At 42.0% G+C, this 19173-nt stretch overlaps 1 protein-coding gene across 1 annotated transcript in view; it reads right to left on the bottom strand.

Annotated features, from left to right (window-relative positions):
• Positions 1-19173, bottom strand: part of gstcd (glutathione S-transferase, C-terminal domain containing) — a 119318-nt gene that overhangs the window by 92582 nt on the left and 7563 nt on the right. The window contains exon 4 of the mRNA XM_060871453.1: positions 15034-15291. Within this exon, the coding sequence (XP_060727436.1) occupies positions 15034-15291 (258 nt within the window). The remainder of the gene's footprint in view (positions 1-15033; positions 15292-19173) is intronic.

The raw sequence follows: 19173 nt of genomic DNA, 5'->3' as shown, positions 1-19173 counted from the left end.
GTCTATGACCCAGATTTATTTCTTACATCATCCTCTTTGAAACACAGATCCTCGGACACAATCGTTCTTCAATTCCGTGGCTGTGCTGTTGGATCGCGTACAACGTGTAACAAGGCCACTCGCAAAAAGAAGCTTGCTGCTAATTAGCTGACAAATCGACATGCCCACATGCTGCTGCTGATGATTGTGAGATATTTCATTTCCAAGCCAATTAAAACATAACTGCGGTGTTGGCAACATGTCAGTAGGTGCAAGACACAAAGATTTATCTGATTTGTATGTCTGGATAATTATACACACACTGTCACAAACCTACGAACAATGCATATGAGCATACAGACACAGGCCGCAAGCTTGTATTAATGCTGACATCAGTTCAGAATGAAGAAGGAAAAAAAATAGTGAGATTGTGAGAGAATGACTGGTTTGAGTATCGAGTAACTTAAAGGTGGGGTCTCCATTGTTTGAGAAATGCTTCAGAAAACTGCGTTGGGCCGCCAAATAAAACAAAACTAACATGTAGCCAGTGAGCAGAAAGGGGTGTGTCTTGTCAATATGGGCGGAGAGAGTGTTCAGTGCGCATGTGTGACATTAGCAGAAAGCGGTTTTAACATTGACATGGCGGATAAAAACAAAGAAAGAAAGCGACGAAAGGCTTACGATAAGGCAAGAAGTAGGACCCGTGTTAATATAGGATCAGCTTTCCAGCGCTGGAGAGAACCGAACGTTTTCCGCGTAAAATGGAGCTAAACCTTTCACGGTACAACACACAGTACTACAAAAACACATTTGTATTACCATAATATTACTCATTGAGTTCATTTATTGTTATAAATATACCCTCGGTCAGCTGCCCCAGGAGGTTCTGCCCTAATACTTGTCTGGGTTATACTTGGGTTATACTGGTCTGGTGTATGTGTGGGGCGGAGCTATCAGAACAGGGGTGGGACCCATTTGGGTTAGGGGCGTGTTTGTTTTGGTGATTTCAAATGTCAACATTGGCTTTCAAACATCAGAGACCCCACCTTTAATCACTATTTACAAACGTAGTGAGCAGAAAAGCATGTCAGAATACACAGCACAAGAAACCCAGAGATGTAGGAGCTTCAGCAATGAAAGACATTTACAGCATTTGGCAGACGGCCTCATCCAAAGCCGCTTACGTTTACCTATACTTTTAACGTTCTGTAAAGCTGCTTTGAGATAATGTCCATTGTTAAAAGTGCTATACAAATAAAATTTAACTGAATTGAATTTAATTATGGGGGGGCACGGTGGCTTAGTGGTTAGCACGTTCGCCTCACACCTCCAGGGTTGGGGGTTCGATTCCCGCCTCCGTCTTGTGTGTGTGGAGTTTGCATGTTCTCCCCATTAATGGTTAAGGGGTTTCCCTTTCAATTCATCTTCTACCGCTTATCCGAACTACCTCGGGTCACAGGGAGCCTGTGCCAATCTCAGGCGTCATCGGGCATCAAGGCAGGATACACCCTGGACGGAGGTATCACACACACTCTCATTCACTCACACACTCACACACTACGGCAATTTTTCCAGAGATGCCAATCAACCTACCATGCATGTCTTTGGACCAGGGGAGGAAACCGGAGTACCCGGAGGAAACCCCCGAGGCACGGGGAGAACATGCAAACTCCACACACACAAGGTGGAGGCGGGAATCAAACCCCGACCCTGGAGGTGTGAGGCGAACGTGCTAACCACTAAGCCACCGTGCCCCCCTGCCCTAAGATTAATTTGTTTAATGGTTTCCTTTATTCCCCACAATGCAGTTCAACCTGCTTACTGTGGTATCTACCCAAGTGATCTTGACCCAAAGGCATAGTGATGTGGTGGCACTTCAGTCTTTTAGTCTCTCCAGTTCTGTCACCTCTGTAGCTTCCACCTTTAATATCTGCTAAAATCACCATCAAGGTCAACACGCTAGTCACATCGTATCTTATTAACTGAGATGTAGTTGAATTACATTTCGGAATCTTAAGTCCACTGACTGCTGTCTCTACAGCTGTCCCTTCTGTGCAGGACTTCTACGTACATGGTGTGTCACTGCAGCGTTTTAAAAGCTTCTCAGAATTTAACTGAACAAATAAAAAAAAAAACAAATCCCAATAGCAATAAAAATAAATAAGTTAAGACAGACCACTTTTGCACACACCTTCAAGTTTGCACAGGAAGTCGTGACACTGACCGCACCGCTGCGATCAGAACAGTCAATCCAGAGACCTTCCTGCCTGGAAGGCTCTGACAGGCAATCTGAGTAAACGCCAATCAAACTCAGGGTGAAAACGTGAAGCTTGAACGCAGGAATGATGACTAGCTACCTTCTGGCTATGAAACTCTTGCATGGAAATCTCTCGTGATGAACAGTTTGCTTTCTCTCCAAGGCGACGATGGTAATAAAGGCCATGTCACCCAAGATGCGTGATTGACTGAGGAAAAAAAAAACCTAGAGCAACAGATTCTAAACAAACGGTGGGTACTTTGCCTGCAAAAATGAAACTGGGCTTCGAACATAAGGTACTTTTTCCCCAGTTTTACTAAACTGTAAATATGTAGTTTCCTCACAGCTCATGAATTAGTTTTTAAATAAAATCTCAGAACTTCATGCAGCGATTTATTCCACTTTACAGATCAAGGCAGATTTCACTACGATTTTTTTAATCTGTTTCTTTTTGACATTCTCTAACAATCTAACAAATAAAAACCTAAAACGTTGCATTCAGAACGATTTCTTTCCATTTTCAAGAATGTAAAACAAGATATTTCTTTACACGGCGCATGTCCTTGCACACTGAACTGTAAGAACAGTTCCTTGTACTTTAAACAAATAAAAGTCTGGTCAAATTGGTAATTAAAGCTCAGAAAATATTGTATAGACAACTACTTTTTAAGAAACAAAGAAGAGATGTTTTATATTTTTGAGAGCTGACCATTTCTAGTACTTACAAACGCGGGGAAAAATTAGCGACTTCATTTTGATCGTGTGTGAATGAATTCAAATGGCTGATGTCCGGGACTTAAATCCTGTAAACTTCCCATAAGCACAAACACAGTCGGCCAATCATTCGGCTGTCCGGATGTCTAGATGAAGCTCATTGCACCACCTTGGTCCCAGAACAGAGAAGATGTGGGGGATGTGGTAGCCTAGTGGTTAAGGCGTTGGGCTACCAATCGGAAGGTTGTGAGCTCGAGCCCAGGTCCACCAAGCTGCCACTGCTGGGCCCCTGAGCAAGGCCCTTAACCCTGTGTAAGTCACTCTGGATAAGGGCGCTTGCTAAATACTGTAAATGTAAGAAGAGTCTTGATGAATACTTTCCTTGTACCGTCGTCATCATGTACTTTCAAAGCCACGAAGCAAACTGAATCCAAGTCAAGACTTTATATCATCAATGGACACTGTATAAATTCTGAAACCATGCCGTCACGTTATAGACAGACAGAAAGACAGACAGAGACACTTTCTCTTGACCTCATATTCCCTTTCCCCCAGTATACTGTGAAACATCTATAATTTAATATGTTTATGCTGTGTTTATTCCTGCTCGAACGGTTTAGCAGGCTGGAACGCTCAGAATGAAGGCTGTCAATCAAATACGTCAATCAAAAAGATCTGTTCGTTCAGTGAGTTCGGATGAGAGCCGTGTTTGATTTTTGTCTTCCTCTGTTCCGTTTAGACTTTAATAAAAACAGTACTAAACTTCAGTCTGGCAGCAAACAGACGTTTCCACTGTTGCTTTTTAAAACCTGTCACTGACAAAAGGACATAATTATGACAGAACTCTGCATGGCTATATTAAACTCTCTTAAACTGAAAAAGAGCCAGCTGAATATAGGCTCAATTCTATAAATAAATAAATAAAGATTTATTTACTGGGATCCTGACAGGCTACGATGTTTTTATAAGGTAGATGGTGGCATGTTGGGCAACTAATAACAATGTCTTACGATTCGTTTCCAAAAGAGACGACATATTGCAGTACAGGACTGAGGTCTGAAACATATTATAACGTCACGCAGCAGCATGTATTAGACATTAAAACAGGGATAAAACAATCCTACTGACATCATCTTTGATTCCCATAAGCACAGTCAATCACCTCAGGCCTGTCTGCCATCACTGGTGTTTTACCAAATACACTGATGCAGGTGTTTCCTTTCTGTCATACGTATTAACAGCTTTTCTGGTTCAACTGGAACGAAAGTGAAAAATATGGTGTTCCAGAGTACAGAGCTTTTAATGCTTGTGCTAGGATTGAGTGTTTCAGTGAGGATTGTGTGAGAGACATGTCACTGTCTGCAACCTATTACACATTCACACACACACACAACACTCAAAGCACTACACTCACATACACCCCAAATGACACACACAAACGCGCACACAGACAACAAAACAACAGACACACAGATGACACACACCAAACACACGCGAAAGACGACATGCACACGACAGACATCACACACGCAGACGTCTGACATCACACACGCATACAACACACACCAAACACAGACGGCACACACACAACAGACAGACACACAAACGTGCACACAGACAACAAACGACAGACACACAGATGACACAATCACCAAACACACGACACACACACGACTGACATCACACATACAGACGTCTGACATCACACACAGACGACACACACCAAACACAGACGGCACACACAACAGACAGACACATAAACACAACAGACAGACACACACCAAACACACAACAGACGACACACACCAAACATAAGACAGACGACACACACACACGACAGACGACACACACACGACTGACATCACACATACAGACGTCTGACATCACACACACAGACGACACACACCAAACACACAACAGACAGACACACAAACACAACAGATAGACACCACGCACGCACACGCACACACACACACACACCAGACAGACACACAGCAAGGGGACAGGGTGAAAAGCCTGAGCAACTCTAAAAAATAAACTGAAAGCATGACTTCTTATTGCGTTATCATTGCCTGTTGTGTCTGAAAATGTACAGCGACTCCAAATCCACAACTATATTTCAGGGCTTTCAAACCTTTCTGTTTGGTTCCAGTGTAGCAAAAGTATTAAACACAACATGCGCATCGTCGAGTAAAATACTGAGTAGATGGTAGTATTCAGTACAACACTTAAAGGTGAAGGAAACGTGCACCTTAAACTTTTCTTTACTAATGTGCTGCCATCAGCTGATCCATAATCAAACGTGTAAACTAAACTGCCAAAAAGAAAAAATGTACACATGAATGACGACATTAAATGGCTTTTTTTTATTTAAAAAATTAAGGTTAGTAAAGTACGGTGGCCGGGAAGTGCAAAACAAATTAACAAATCCGAAAACACATTAACAAATCTCAAAACAAATTAACAAATCCGAAAACACATTAACAAATCCGAAAACACATTAACAAGTCAGACAACCCGGAAGAGGTTGGTATAGTTTGTGAATGGAAACTTACCATTATCAGACGAGACACCTTTCATTCACCTTTATATCTTTAATGACAGTCGTCTTGTCCAATGATCAGTAAGTTTCCATTCACAAACTATACCTACCGCTTCCGGGTTGTCTGAATCGATGCATGAAACACATTAACAAATCAGAAAACACATTAACAAATCAGAAAACAAATTAACAAATCAGAAAACACAACGACATTTCAGACAACCCGGAAGCGGTTGGTATAGTTTGTGATTGGACAAGACACCTGTCACTCAAGGTATACATGAAGTTCAACAGTCTGCCGCAGGGAAAAGTTGGAATGGATGGATGGAATGGATTACTGTGGATTAATTCTGTTATTTTCTTATATTTAAACGGAGAACTTTACACATTACACATAAGATTCCACACCTGTATATCTTGAGTGACAGGTGTCTTGTCCAATGATCGGTAAGTTTCCATTCAAAAACGATACACTACTGTTTCTGGGTTGTCTGACTTGTCGTTGTGTTTTCGGATTTGTTAATGTGTATTCTGATTTGTTAATTTGTTTTGGGATTTGTTAATTTGTTTTGGGATTTGTTAATTTGTTTTGAGATTTGTTAATTTGTTTTGAGATTTGTTAATTTGTTTTGGGATTTGTTAATTTGTTTTCGAATTTGTTAATGTGTTTTGCACTTCTCGGCCACCGTAGTAAAGACTCTTTCATTCAAAAGCAATGAATAAAAAGCAGAAAAGTAATTAAGCTGAATACAGTGTGCTGTGAACGTCTGGGTCTTTGGCCTGTCAAGTTTAAAACTGAACATGTTAAGATGTCTTAAAGAAGCATTCAGCATGTTGCGTGTAGGAAGAAGCGATGTGTCAAATAAAGAAACAAGACATTACTACTCTAAAGCTAGCTTTCATCCCCAGGTAGAGGAATGTTTCACACTCGGAAGATGGGTTGTCATGGCTTTTGCTATTTTAGCCCCGCACTGTGGTGCCAAATGTGTACGGTGTGAAACGATCGCGTTTTATTACATTACGTTGCGAACATCACAGCTAGATACTTAGCAACAGACACCGATCAGAACCTGAAGGGTGTGTGAATTTTAATGAACACGGGACTTGGGGCTCCGTCCTATAGGGTGGAGCACCAGGGCCCGTATTCGTTCAAATTCATTATTGATTGATTATTGATTCAAATTGATGTAAAAATCAAGCAAACTGTAATATTCGGTGGAGCTCGCAATTTTTTCAAAATTACCACAATGAACATGAGTAAAGCTATTATAGAGAGTCATGATGTGTGTTTTCACTTCTGTAAAGAAAAAGAAAAAAAAACAATATACATCTATATGTATATTGGTTATCAGTGCATCTGATAAGTAATAATCAGTATCAGTGTGTTATATCTAAACCTCTGACATTTCTGATTTACTATTCAACAGAGATCACAGGGACTCATGCAGACACTACCAGCATGCTGTTTTAGTTATTCAGGCCTTAGTGACTCCATAACACCAAGTCCACACTCTCACACACACACACACACACATTTGGGGTATTCGGAGACAGCTGGAGTCAGATTCCCAGTAGTGTGTGTAATGAAGGCGCTTGTGAGCTCGCATTGCTGATTTGAGACAGGCCCGGCTGATTAGCAAAGGCTTCTGTGGATCAGCAGCAGTAAAGGATCAAGTGTCACCGCCTGGTGCCAAGATCACCGAGTCCAGTAGACATGGACCTGCCACATGGTAAGGGGGGCGTTAAATATACTGCAAAAAGAGCCACCAACGACAGCTGTGGAGCAGACCAAACAAGCATGACAAGCATCCACGCAGCCTGGGAACCTCAGACCACTGTTACGGTTTTAACACGTCCACCCTTCACAAAAACACACACACACACACACACACACACACACACGGTTATCACTTTGACAGGAAATCGCTGATTTATATACACACACTGTGTCAGCGCTGGCCAACACGGAAACACACCCACCGGAGTACAGTCTGGGAGTCAGGTCTTGGCCCGAACTTCCTCCAGAGCCGCATGTGTGAGTTCATTTGCTCCTACACACTTCAGCGCAGGGTCTAAGTGGGTCAGCAATACAGCAGCAGGATCACCTCTCCAGAGGGGACTAATAGACGAAAAAAAACGAAAGTGCAAAAGAACGTATAGCACTGCAGCACAGCAAGTTCCTCATTACTACCACCCTGTTTACACCAGCTATAAAGTGTTATTGGATTTTGTGTTGTGTTCAGCAGTTTGTATGGGAACAGAAACAGAGTGAAATAACCACATGGGGCGTGAAGAGAAAGCAAGATCAATTCATCTTTCATGGTGCCAGAGTAGCCGCAGGAGTGTGAAACCGTATGGGAATATTTCCATAAGTAATGTTTTACTGGAATTTATTTGATTCCTTGATTTGTTGTGTAATATTTGGGAACAGGAAACTTACTGTTTGTTCTGTCATGCTTTTCGTAGCAACCCCATACACTCAGGCTCAACAACTGGTCTGTTAATTCATCATTATTTATCTGACAAAAAAAAGGAATAAAACACACCACATAAGTGTTTAATTCATCAAAGACCAAAATAATTTATCAATTACAATTTTAGTTAGCATCCTTTTTTAACATCCTTAAAAATATTCTTGTTTGCCGTAACCCGACCGACCCTGTCAATTTAGGACCGACTCAATTTTTTTATTTTTTTTTTGCTTTAAGCCCGACCGACTTGCCGGTTGTAAATTTGCGTTAAGACCGGCCAATTTTTTTTTTTTTACTCTTCGAACAACTAATACAAAAGCAATAAAATAATATTAATTATATTTTAGTAAGTATTATAAATATATAAATTGCCTAGGCCTACATATAAACGAAGGCTACGTTCTTCCTTTTAAATAAAAACCTGTGACGTCATCTATGTTTACACTATCGTTACGTTAACGGATGGTTAATGGATGTCACACTATGGCCTGTGCGTTCGCTTCGACTCATACTCTCATTCACTGTCAGAGTCAACGGTTCGCACTTGGTAATGATGGCTGCAGCTGCAGTAAACAAAATGTTTGCGGTCACCGTTCAAACAAATTTGGTTGTGGTCTATATAGCCTGCATCAAAATGAGGTTTGCAATGATGCGCCCAAAGGCACAGGTTGAAGACCCAGTCAGTGACATCACGATATGCTAATTTGTTTAAATTCATACCTACGTAATCACGGTCACCAAAATTGTACTTTTTTTTACATTGAAACTTGAAAAAAAAAAAAAAATTGACCTACCTAACTTTTTTTTTTACTGTTACTGCAAACCAAAATATTTTTAAGGATGGCCTTATTAAAGCACACAATGCTGTAGTACTTATCATAACAGTACCAAGACACATAATAAAAAGGATTGTTGTGAACCAAGTCATCATTTGCATTATTGCTGCTATATTCTTTGCCCCCACCACAAAATTAACACAACAAAAAGGACGACAAAAGATGCAACTTGTCATGTTACAGAGAAACTAAGAATACAAAGAATTCAGTTTTTCAGGCTTTTTCATTTCAGAAAACCTGAAAAATATTTTTACCACTTTCTATGACAAAGCACTGACACTGGAGACTCCTTCCAAAGTTTCACCATATTACACACAGACTGCGTTATAATCTGTTTATGTTGCATTTTCACCATACAAATGCCTGTAAAAAAAAGAACTGTAGAGATTTTACTATAGAACAACAAAGTACTTGAATAAACAAAACTACTATCAAAGCTGCTGTTACAGACAATTATTCGTTTTTTCACTTTCGTGTTTCTTCAGTACTGCTTTGTAATAATGATGGAAAAGTTTTTGAACACTGAATTAATTTGTGAGTAAAATAACAATAACTGCATATTACGTAATAGCTCAGGTGATGGGATTTAGTGGTATAGAAGTGCGTAACAACTGTATATACCAACTGTGGGGATGTTGTAGCTCAGTGGTCAAGGCGATGGACTACTGGTCAGAAGGTCATGAGTTCAAAACCCTGGGCCACCAAGCTGCCACTCCTGAGTAAGGTCCTTAACTCTTAATTGCTCAGCAGTGTAAATAAGATAAATGAAAGTCGCTCTGGATAAAAGCGTCTGCCAAATGGCGTAAATGTAGATCTATATATGTGTAATTATGCTATTAACATATAGTGACAACCTGTGGCTATAGACTGTCTATATTTATTAATAAATAAATAAAAGTTTATAACTTCCTTAAAGTGATTCTACACAATTTCCATTCAACACTGAAATTGCAGAGTTTATGACCATTAGCATCACCCATAATTTAGCAACCCACTCTGGCATGCACGTTTTAAATCAGCCAAACTTAATTCTATTGTCATACTGTCAACATTTGTGAGATCTCACAATGGAAGAGGTATCCATTAATGCTAGGTAAATAGATCACGCTCACTCTTCATCATTCAATCTTGTCATTACAACCTGACATTTTGTTGAAAACGTCTTTTCTTAAATCTGACATACAGCAGATTCCTTTGTTGTTGTTTTTTTTGTGTCACTGATATCCTGCTATTTTAGTATGCAGTAACCAAAGTTTAAAATAAAAAATAAAAATAAATAAATCAATAAACAACCATTTTGTCTTTACTTTAAAGGGTCGAATGTCAAACCAACCTGATGCCTCTTAACTCTCGTGTCACCGAGCGTGCTCAAGTAAACATCTCTCAGTCGATTGAAATGGCTTAGGGCGAGTGTTTAACAAAGCCTTTTCCGACGGCATCAGACTTCACACATGACGTGGAGCAGAGACAGAAGCATGCACTAAAACATCAGCGATCAGTCTCTCTGCAGAAGAAAACCTAAGAAGGTTTTATGGAAGGCTGTCTGGAAAGAAAAATACCGAAAGAAAACTTGTCATTCATTCGGCTCTAAATACGTCCTGGGTTTAAGATGTTTTCAGTTGACTCAGCTGACATCGAATACAATGTGTCCGTGAGGACTTTAACAACAACAAATAGGTTGAGTGTGTGAAAAGATATGTGGAAAAGACTGGTGCTGGTGCTGCTGTGGTGTCACGGCAAGAAAAAAAATAATAAAAAATACACTGTCGCCATGGTAGCTTTTTAGCAGCACTTTATCTTTCTGTAGCGTAGACTGTGGGGAACATTAATTCAATGTTTCCTCCGACTGTTTTTATGCACAAATAGGATAAAGCAGGAATGTTTGCAAATGGAGCAGATGTGATAAATAAAGAATAAAACACTGTTGGTGTGCCGTTCTGGGAAAACGACCAATAGTCAGTGTGGCGTGGCCAAATGTGTGGAAGACATGCTGATACCTACTGGAGGTTGATTATTTTCCAGAAACAGCACATTCTGAATTGTTTTATTCTTCTTTTTTTAGAACAACACAAACATTTTATCCAATTTAACACTTTTTGGCTAATGAGAATAAGGATAAAGACCAAGCGATGCCAGACAAATTCTGACAAACAAATTAAGTGTGTCCATGATAGTGTGTTTTACAGAGACTCCTTTTTATTACATTCCTGTTCCATCAGAAAATACACATTATGATTTACAGGTTCCTTTTAAAAGTTTTTACACATTTTACACGTCACGTCTGTACGGACCCACTCAGTGGTGTTGCGAGGGTAGGGGTTCGGAGGCTTAAGCCCCTCACGTACTGTCAAAAGCCCCTGGTCATTTGAAGACTGTAAACATTTTGCACCACAAATTAAGTACAAGACTTACCAGTACAAGAAACCTGTCTGTCCGTTAGCACTTATTTCACACGACAGTACCTATTCCAGTCAGCTGGTGGCTCGGTTGGTATACAGGCATTGGACAGTCCATTCATGCATTGGAAAAGTTGGTGGTGTAATAATAATGCAACACTAGGTGAGTCAAAGTATCAGGGGCTAAGCCACTCATCCATTCCAACCCTAGCTACGCCCATGGACCCACCAAAAAAAGAGAAAGCAACCACTGACATTCCACCTAGCATAAAGGTCGGGTGCACGATGTTTGAAAAATGCTTCAGAAAACGGGCCGACTAACAAAACAAATGTGTAGCTAACGAGCAGAAAGGGGCGTGTCTTGTCGATATGCGGCGGGGAGAGTGTTCCATGGCGGATACCTGCCGTTACCTCTGCCTCGGGTTCTAGGTGTTGAACGTCGTCTTCCGCGTGAAACGGAGCTAAACCTTTCACGGTACAACACACAGTACTACAAAAACACATTTGTATCACCATAGTATTACTCATTGAGTTCATTTATTGATAAAAATATCCCCTAGCCAGCTGCCCCAGCAGGTTCCGCCATAATAGTTGCCTGGGTTACGTATGTATGGGTTGCATGTGTATGTATCAAAACAGGGGTGAAACCCATTTGGGTTAGGGGCGTGTTTGTTTTGGTGATTTCAAATGTCAACATTGGCTTTCAAACATCGTGGACCCCACCTTTAACTAAAAAACATAATGCATTAAGACATCACTGTCATATAAATCTTCTCAATCTATAAAAGGTGCTGTTCCTAAACTTTTACTTCCTTGCTCGGTTGTTTTGCTAAACTAGCCTAGCAACAGGACTAGCATATAAGCATTAGCATAAACGCCTAATCGTTTTATATATACAACAGCTCTGGTGGACATTCCTGCAGTCAGCATGCCAATTGCACGCTCCCTCAAAACTTGTGACATGTGTGGCTTTGTGCTGTGTGATAAAAACTGCACATTTTAGAGTGGCCTTTTATTGTGGCCAGCCTAAGACACACCTGTGTAATAATCATGCTGTCTAATCAGCATCTTGATATGCCACACGTGTGAGGTGGATGGATTATATCGGCAAAGGGGAAGTGCTCACTAACACAGATTTAGACAGATTTGTGAACAATATTTGAGAGAAATAGGCTTTTTGTGTACAGAGAAAAAGTCTTAGATCTTTGAGTTCAGCTCATGAAAAATGAGGGCAAAAACAAAAGTGTTATAATTTTGTTCAGTATATATATATATATATATATATATATATATATATATATATATATCTTTTTTAATATATAAATGGGATGCTTTTGAATGTTTCATGACTACGATCCAAAGCACAAAGCAAGTTTGACCCCTCCAATGGCTAGGGAGTGGCCATATGGAGTGACCATCACAGTCTCCTGACCTCAATATCATTGAGACACTCTGGGAAGATCGCAAACGTGAAGTCTATGCAAGACAACCAAAACATTTACAGGAACCGGAGGCATTTTGGCAAAAAGAATGAGCAGCTATACCACCTGAGAGAATTAAAGACATTTAAGGACCTCATGCAAAATGATTACAAATGTCTGCATGCCATCATTGATGCTAAAGGAGGCAATACACTTTTATATAGGAAATATTTCCTTATATTCTTCTTTATATTTTGTTTGATGTTTGTGCAATTCTGTTATGCCTTACATATTAACCTCAGTCCAGTCCTATAATAAATCAAATAAATTTGTTTTACCTTCTCGCTCGTTTTTTTTGTTTGTTTACAGTATATATAGAGAAATGGTACACATCTTGCAAATTCTCCCAAGATATGCAAACTTTTGAGCACAGCTATTTATCCAGACATTCACACTCAGAGGTCCAGAGTAACACAGAGTGCAGTGTTTAACACCTGTGGTGTTTGCTTTCTCCTTCAACCTGCTCCATCACGGTCACCCTCGAGGCCACATGAACACAAGATAGAAATCCTTTTATTTTCCCAACTAAAAATTCCAGTCATTTCAGTAACATAAGGTAAATGAAAACTGTCATGTCATGTGACTTGACTCGGATTTTTATTCCATGTCAAGGCGCACACCAACCGGCGGAAATCTTAGAGTTTCTACAGCGTCTTGCCCCCCCTTTCATGAACTTTAACCTTGCTTAATGCATGTGTCTGCTCTTTTGATAACTAAATTAAGACTAAAAAGAAATCAGATTGGTTTCCTTATGCCCTCAAGCCTTTACACAACATTAAGCTTAAAAAAAGAAAAAAGAAAGAAAGTATATGGTGCAGAAAATCATCCTGTATGTTTCAGCTTTGCAGGCAGATGACAGATGTCCTTCTTGATGATAGACATCAGAGGATGGTGATCAGAATCAGACACCAAGGCCTATTAAATTCTGTATAAGGTTTTCCCAACAGCCCAAAAAATCCTGACACATTTTATATCAGACTTGTGGCATGAAACTAATTCATTTGTTTCTACAAATTGAAAATGTTTGATAAGTTGATATCTATTTTACCAGCAAACTGGAACACCAGTGTACTGGCGAACACTCCAGTACAATGGAGTGTTCGTACTGGCAGCGCACTGGCGAACGCTCCATCGTACTGGCGAACGCTCCATCGTACTGGCGAACGCTCCATCGTACTGGCGAACGCTCCATCGTACTGGCGAACGCTCCAGCGTGCTGGCGAACGCTCCAGCGTGCTGGCGAACGCTCCAGCGTGCTGGCGAACGCTCCAGGGCGCTGGCAAACGCTCCAGGGCGCTGGCAAACGCTCCAGGGCGCTGGCAAACGCTCCAGGGCGCTGGTAAACGCTCCAGGGCGCTGGCAAACGCTCCATGGCGCTGGCAAACACTCCAGTACTGGCAAACACTCCAGTACTGGCAAACACTCCAGCGTACTGGCAAACACTCCAGCGTACTGGCAAACACTCCAGCGTACTGGCAAACACTCCAGCGTACTGGCAAACACTCCAGCGTACTGGCAAACACTCCAGCGTACTGGCAAACACTCCAGCGTACTGGCAAACACTCCAGCGTACTGGCAAACACTCCAGCGTACTGGCAAACACTCCAGCGTACTGGCAAACACTCCAGCGTACTGGCAAACACTCCAGCGTACTGGCAAACACTCCAGCATACTGGCAAACACTCCAGCATACTGGCAAACACTCCAATGTACTGGTAAAATCCTCCCATTTGTGTAAATGAGATAAATGTAAGTCGCTCTGGATAGGTTCTGGATAAGACTGGATCATTCAGACAGAAGTGAATGGTAACTTAAGCACTCTTCACAACCATGGTGAGCAGAAAAGCATCACTGAACAAGAAAAAAGACAGAAAGAAAGAAAAAAGAAAGAAAGATAGAAAGACCGAAAGAGAGAAAGACAGAAAGACCCACACACACTTAAGACCTGCAACAGTTGGTCTACAGCAGCTGTTGATTAAAATGTGCGCGCTAAGAGAATTTGCCCATTAGCATAGAGCCAGCAAACCATATAAAACCACTTTACTCAGAATATATGGCCTAATTTAGCTGGCACAAGCCTCTTCTTTTAAGTGCAAAGTACAGAGAGCTGTATAAGCTCGGGCAGCGCTTGCAGAGTTATAGCGTGTTTGCAGCCCACTGGAGGGCATAAATCCCTTAAAGTTGCTCCTGCAGAACAGACGGCTATAAAGTGAAGCAGAGCAACATGCTAATGGAAGGAGATTCTATCATCCACTCACGGGTTCACCAGAGCAGCAAAGTAAAACCTCTTACCACACAGCAAGAGCGGTTGAGTATAAAAAAAGGAAACAGAAATGGGAAAAGTTTCTTTGGATTACCTGGAGTTTGGTAAGCGTAGGTCTCGGACCTCCTACAAAGTGCTCTTGAGGTGGAGCAGGGATTTCCTGATCTGATTCCAGGCAATGAGGAGTGTATGCTTGAGTGGAGCATGGCTGTGGCACCTGCGGTCTGAACAGAGCAATCCCACAATTCTCTGCGGCACGGCGGACCCCTGGCACTTCCTGTACGCGGTGGTACCAGCGCAGCAGCAGAGGGAGCTGCATCAGGACATGAGGAGCATGATTCTGTAGAGAGATCTGAAACAAACAAAGCATAAACTGACCATTAGACACACTGGAGCGTATATCTATCCCAACGTGTAAGCAAACGTACAAGAAGTGAGCGAGATGGCTGATGGTTTTCATCCATGTGATAATATTCAAGGTTCCTTTAAAAGGTTATAACCTGCACAATATTATAAAATCATTATGATTTATATCATATAACTCCCTTAAAATATCTTTTAAACAGGAAAGAAGCTACTGAAGAAAACAGAGACTGTTGACCTTGCTGAGATCTTGACCCAGTCTGGATACATTCCAAAATCTACTCACTTCCTCTGCAATGAGAACGCGATATAAATCCTACACACGGTCCATCAGTCTTTCTTGAAGTACACGTTTTTTAAATAAAAATCTCTGATGAAGAGGAGAGGAGAGGAAAGGAAAGGAGAATGATAAATAAAGGAACAATAGTAATAATAAAGTGGATAAAAATTTATTGTCATTTCAAAAATACATAGCTAAAGCAGCACGTAGCGAAATTAGACAACGTTTCTCCAGGATCATGGTGCTACTTAGAATAAAGACGAAGCTACATAGAACAACACAGAGCTAAGGATTTAAAGTAAGTTAGTCCTAGATACATAAAGTGCATCTGTGCAACCTGGTGCAAACAGTGTGAGACAAAAGACAAACAATACAAGACATTACACAAAAGCAGCACTGACCGGAGTACACACTGTATGTATACACGGTACACGTGCAAAAATATAGGCATGAACACTTAATATAATAGCAGCAGTCATATGAGGTATTGTAATGAGATCAACAGCAATTGACTGAACGTGTAAGACAGAATGTAAAGAGTTTGATAAGATGGTGCTGTAGACATGGATGCATTTGATGCAGATCAGTGCAGATTGATGCAGTTCACACAGTTGAGTGTGTGTGTGTGTGTGTGTGTACGCACGTGTTTGTGTGTACAGTAAAGTTTAGTTCAGTTGTTGAGGAGTTTGATGGCTTGTGGAAAGAAACTGTTACACAGACTGGTCATAAGGCCCGTATGCATCGGTACCTTTTTCCAGACAGCAGGAGAGAGAAGAGTGTGTGTGAGGGGTGTGTGGGGTCATCCACAATGCTGTTGGCTTTACAGATGCAGCGTGTGGTGTAACTATCCGTGATGGAGGGAAGAGAGACTTCAATGAACTTCTCAGCTGTCCTCTCTATACGCTGCATTGTCTTGCGATCTGAGACGGTGCAATTCACAAACCAGACAGCGATGCAGCTGCTCAAGATGCTCTCGACGTCCCCTCTGTAAAACGTAGTCCGGATGGGTGGTAGAGACGCTGCTGGGCTTTCTTAGTGATGGGGCTGGTGTTGAGCGACCAGGTGAAGGTCACTACCAGATGAATAAAAAGATCTTAAGATCTCTACGAAGGATTCGTCAGTGTTCGATTAATAATAATAATAATAGTAAGGAGAAGAAAATAATAAAGAGGAAGAAGAAGAAAAATGTTAAAGAAAGAAAGAAAGAAAGAAAGAAAGAAAGAAAGAATTGCAAAATCTTGAAAGGTCTGATTAAGGATTATATTCACTCACTCACTCATTTTCTACCGCTTATCCGAACTACCTCGGGTCACGGGGAGCCCTGAGAGATTATTTCATCATAATACTAATTTTATTGTAATATCACATTATCATAATTTTATTTATAACACATTTAAGACTAAGCTTTGATTTATTTTTTATTTTTTTACGTAGTGCTTGAACATTCATTCATTCATTTTCTACCGCTTCATTTTCCGAACTACCTCGGGTCACGGGGAGCCTGTGCCTATCTCAGGCGTCATCGGGCATCAAGGCAGGATACACCCTGGACGGAGTGCCAACCCATCACAGGGCGCACACACACACACACTCTCATTCACTCACGCAATCACACACTACGGACAATTTTCCAGAGATGCCAATCAACCTACCATGCATGTCTTTGGACCGGGGGAGGAAACCGGAGTACCCGGAGGAAACCCCGAGGCACGGGGAGAACATGCAAACTCCACACACACAAGGCGGAGGCGGGAATTGAACCCCCAACCCTGGAGGTGTGAGGTGAACGTGCTAACCACTAAGCCACCGTGCCCCAAGGATTATATTATTTTATATAATAAATAATAATATAATAAAGAATTATAATAATTACTGGGATCAGTTGGGCATTCAAATCTGGATGATATCTTAAACACTTGTACATGGTATTCTGTGGCTATAAAATCCCAAATATGAGAAATTAGATGACATACACGTTACTGAAATCAATGGATATAAGAGCTGAGAAATGAAAGATATTTTACAGAAGTTGTGAAAGAGACACAGGCAGTGTATAAAGCAGCATCATAGTGAAGGTCTAACAGGAGACGCACAGAGACGCAGAGATGCGTAATTAATCCATCAAAGTGTCATCAACAACTTTATCACCCCTCCCTCTGACTATCCCAACAGACAAAGAAAACAAAGATAAATAGAGGGTGCCAGGAAGAGAGAGAGAGTTGAGAGGAAAAGAGGAAGAGAGCCAGGAAGAGAGAGAGATGACAGGAAAATCTGTGTGACACTGCTCAGAGAAAGAGATGGTGGGGAGAGGTGAGAAGAGAGAGGTGGGGAAGGAGAAAGCGAGGGAGCCAGGAAAAGATTGAGAGAAAAAGGAAATGAAGAGTGAGAGAAAGGGGTTTGTAGAACTTGGTCTCAAGATGGACAGATTGAGATCATGAGAAAGACAGTAAGTGTTAGCAGGAAATGTGGAAGAAAAACAAAACAGTTTTTCTGAATAATGCAGTAAATCAATAATTGATCAGAAAATTCTGCTCCCTGCTCCGCATTCTGCTCCCTGCTCCGCATTCTGCTCCCTGCTCCACCTTCTGCTCCCTGCTCCACATTCTGCTCCCTGCTCCGCATTCTGCTCTCCACTCCACATTCTGCTCCCTGCTCCGCATTCTGCTCCCTGCTCCACCTTCTGCTCCCTGCTCCGCATTCTGCTCCCTGCTCCACCTTCTGCTCCCTGCTCCACATTCTGCTCCCTGCTCCGCATTCTGCTCCCTGCTCCGCATTCTGCGCCACATTCTGTGCCGCATTCTGCTCTCTGCTCCACCTTCTGCTCCCTGCTCCACCTTCTGCTCCGCTCCCCGCTCCACCTTCCGCTCCGCTCCCCGCTCCACCTTCCGCTCCCCGCTCCCCGCTCCACCTTCCGCTCCGCTCCCCGCTCCACCTTCCGCTCCCCGCTCCCCGCTCCACCTTCCGCTCCCCGCTCCACCTACCGCTCCCCGCTCCACCTTCTGCTCCCCGCTCCACCTTCTGCTCCCCGCTCCACCTACCGCTCCCCGCTCCACCTACCGCTCCCCGCTCCACCTTCCGCTCCCCGCTCCACCTTCCGCTCCCCGCTCCACCTACCGCTCCCCGCTCCACCTACCGCTCCCCGCTCCACCTTCTGCTCCCCGCTCCACCTTCTGCTCCCCGCTCCACCTTCTGCTCCCTGCTCCACATACTGCTCCCTGCACCACATTCTGCTCCCTGCACCACATTCTGCTCCCTGCTCCACCTTCTGCTCCCTGCTCCACATTCTGCTTTACTCCCTACTCCACTCCCTGCCCATTCCAATAAATCTTTCTGCTCGTGCTTTTAAACCTTATCAGATTTTGTAATGATTTTCTGCTCCGCTGCAGTAAAAGTGTTCACGCAGTGACTTGTCTGCACACTGGAATGAATTCCCCTGAGATCATTTACCATTAGTAACCTTTACAATAACTTCAAATGTATAGACTACAGCAAACCTACAATTATTTTTTATCAGACTTTACAGCAAGGATTAATCCCTGAATAAAGAGTTCACAGAGAGAGAGAAAGAAAGAAAGAAAGAGAGAAAGAAAG

Source organism: Tachysurus vachellii, chromosome 6 (assembly GCF_030014155.1).
Source record: "Tachysurus vachellii isolate PV-2020 chromosome 6, HZAU_Pvac_v1, whole genome shotgun sequence".
In the NCBI taxonomy this organism is placed as follows: domain Eukaryota; kingdom Metazoa; phylum Chordata; class Actinopteri; order Siluriformes; family Bagridae; genus Tachysurus; species Tachysurus vachellii.
This window is presented reverse-complemented; position numbering and strand designations above follow the sequence as displayed.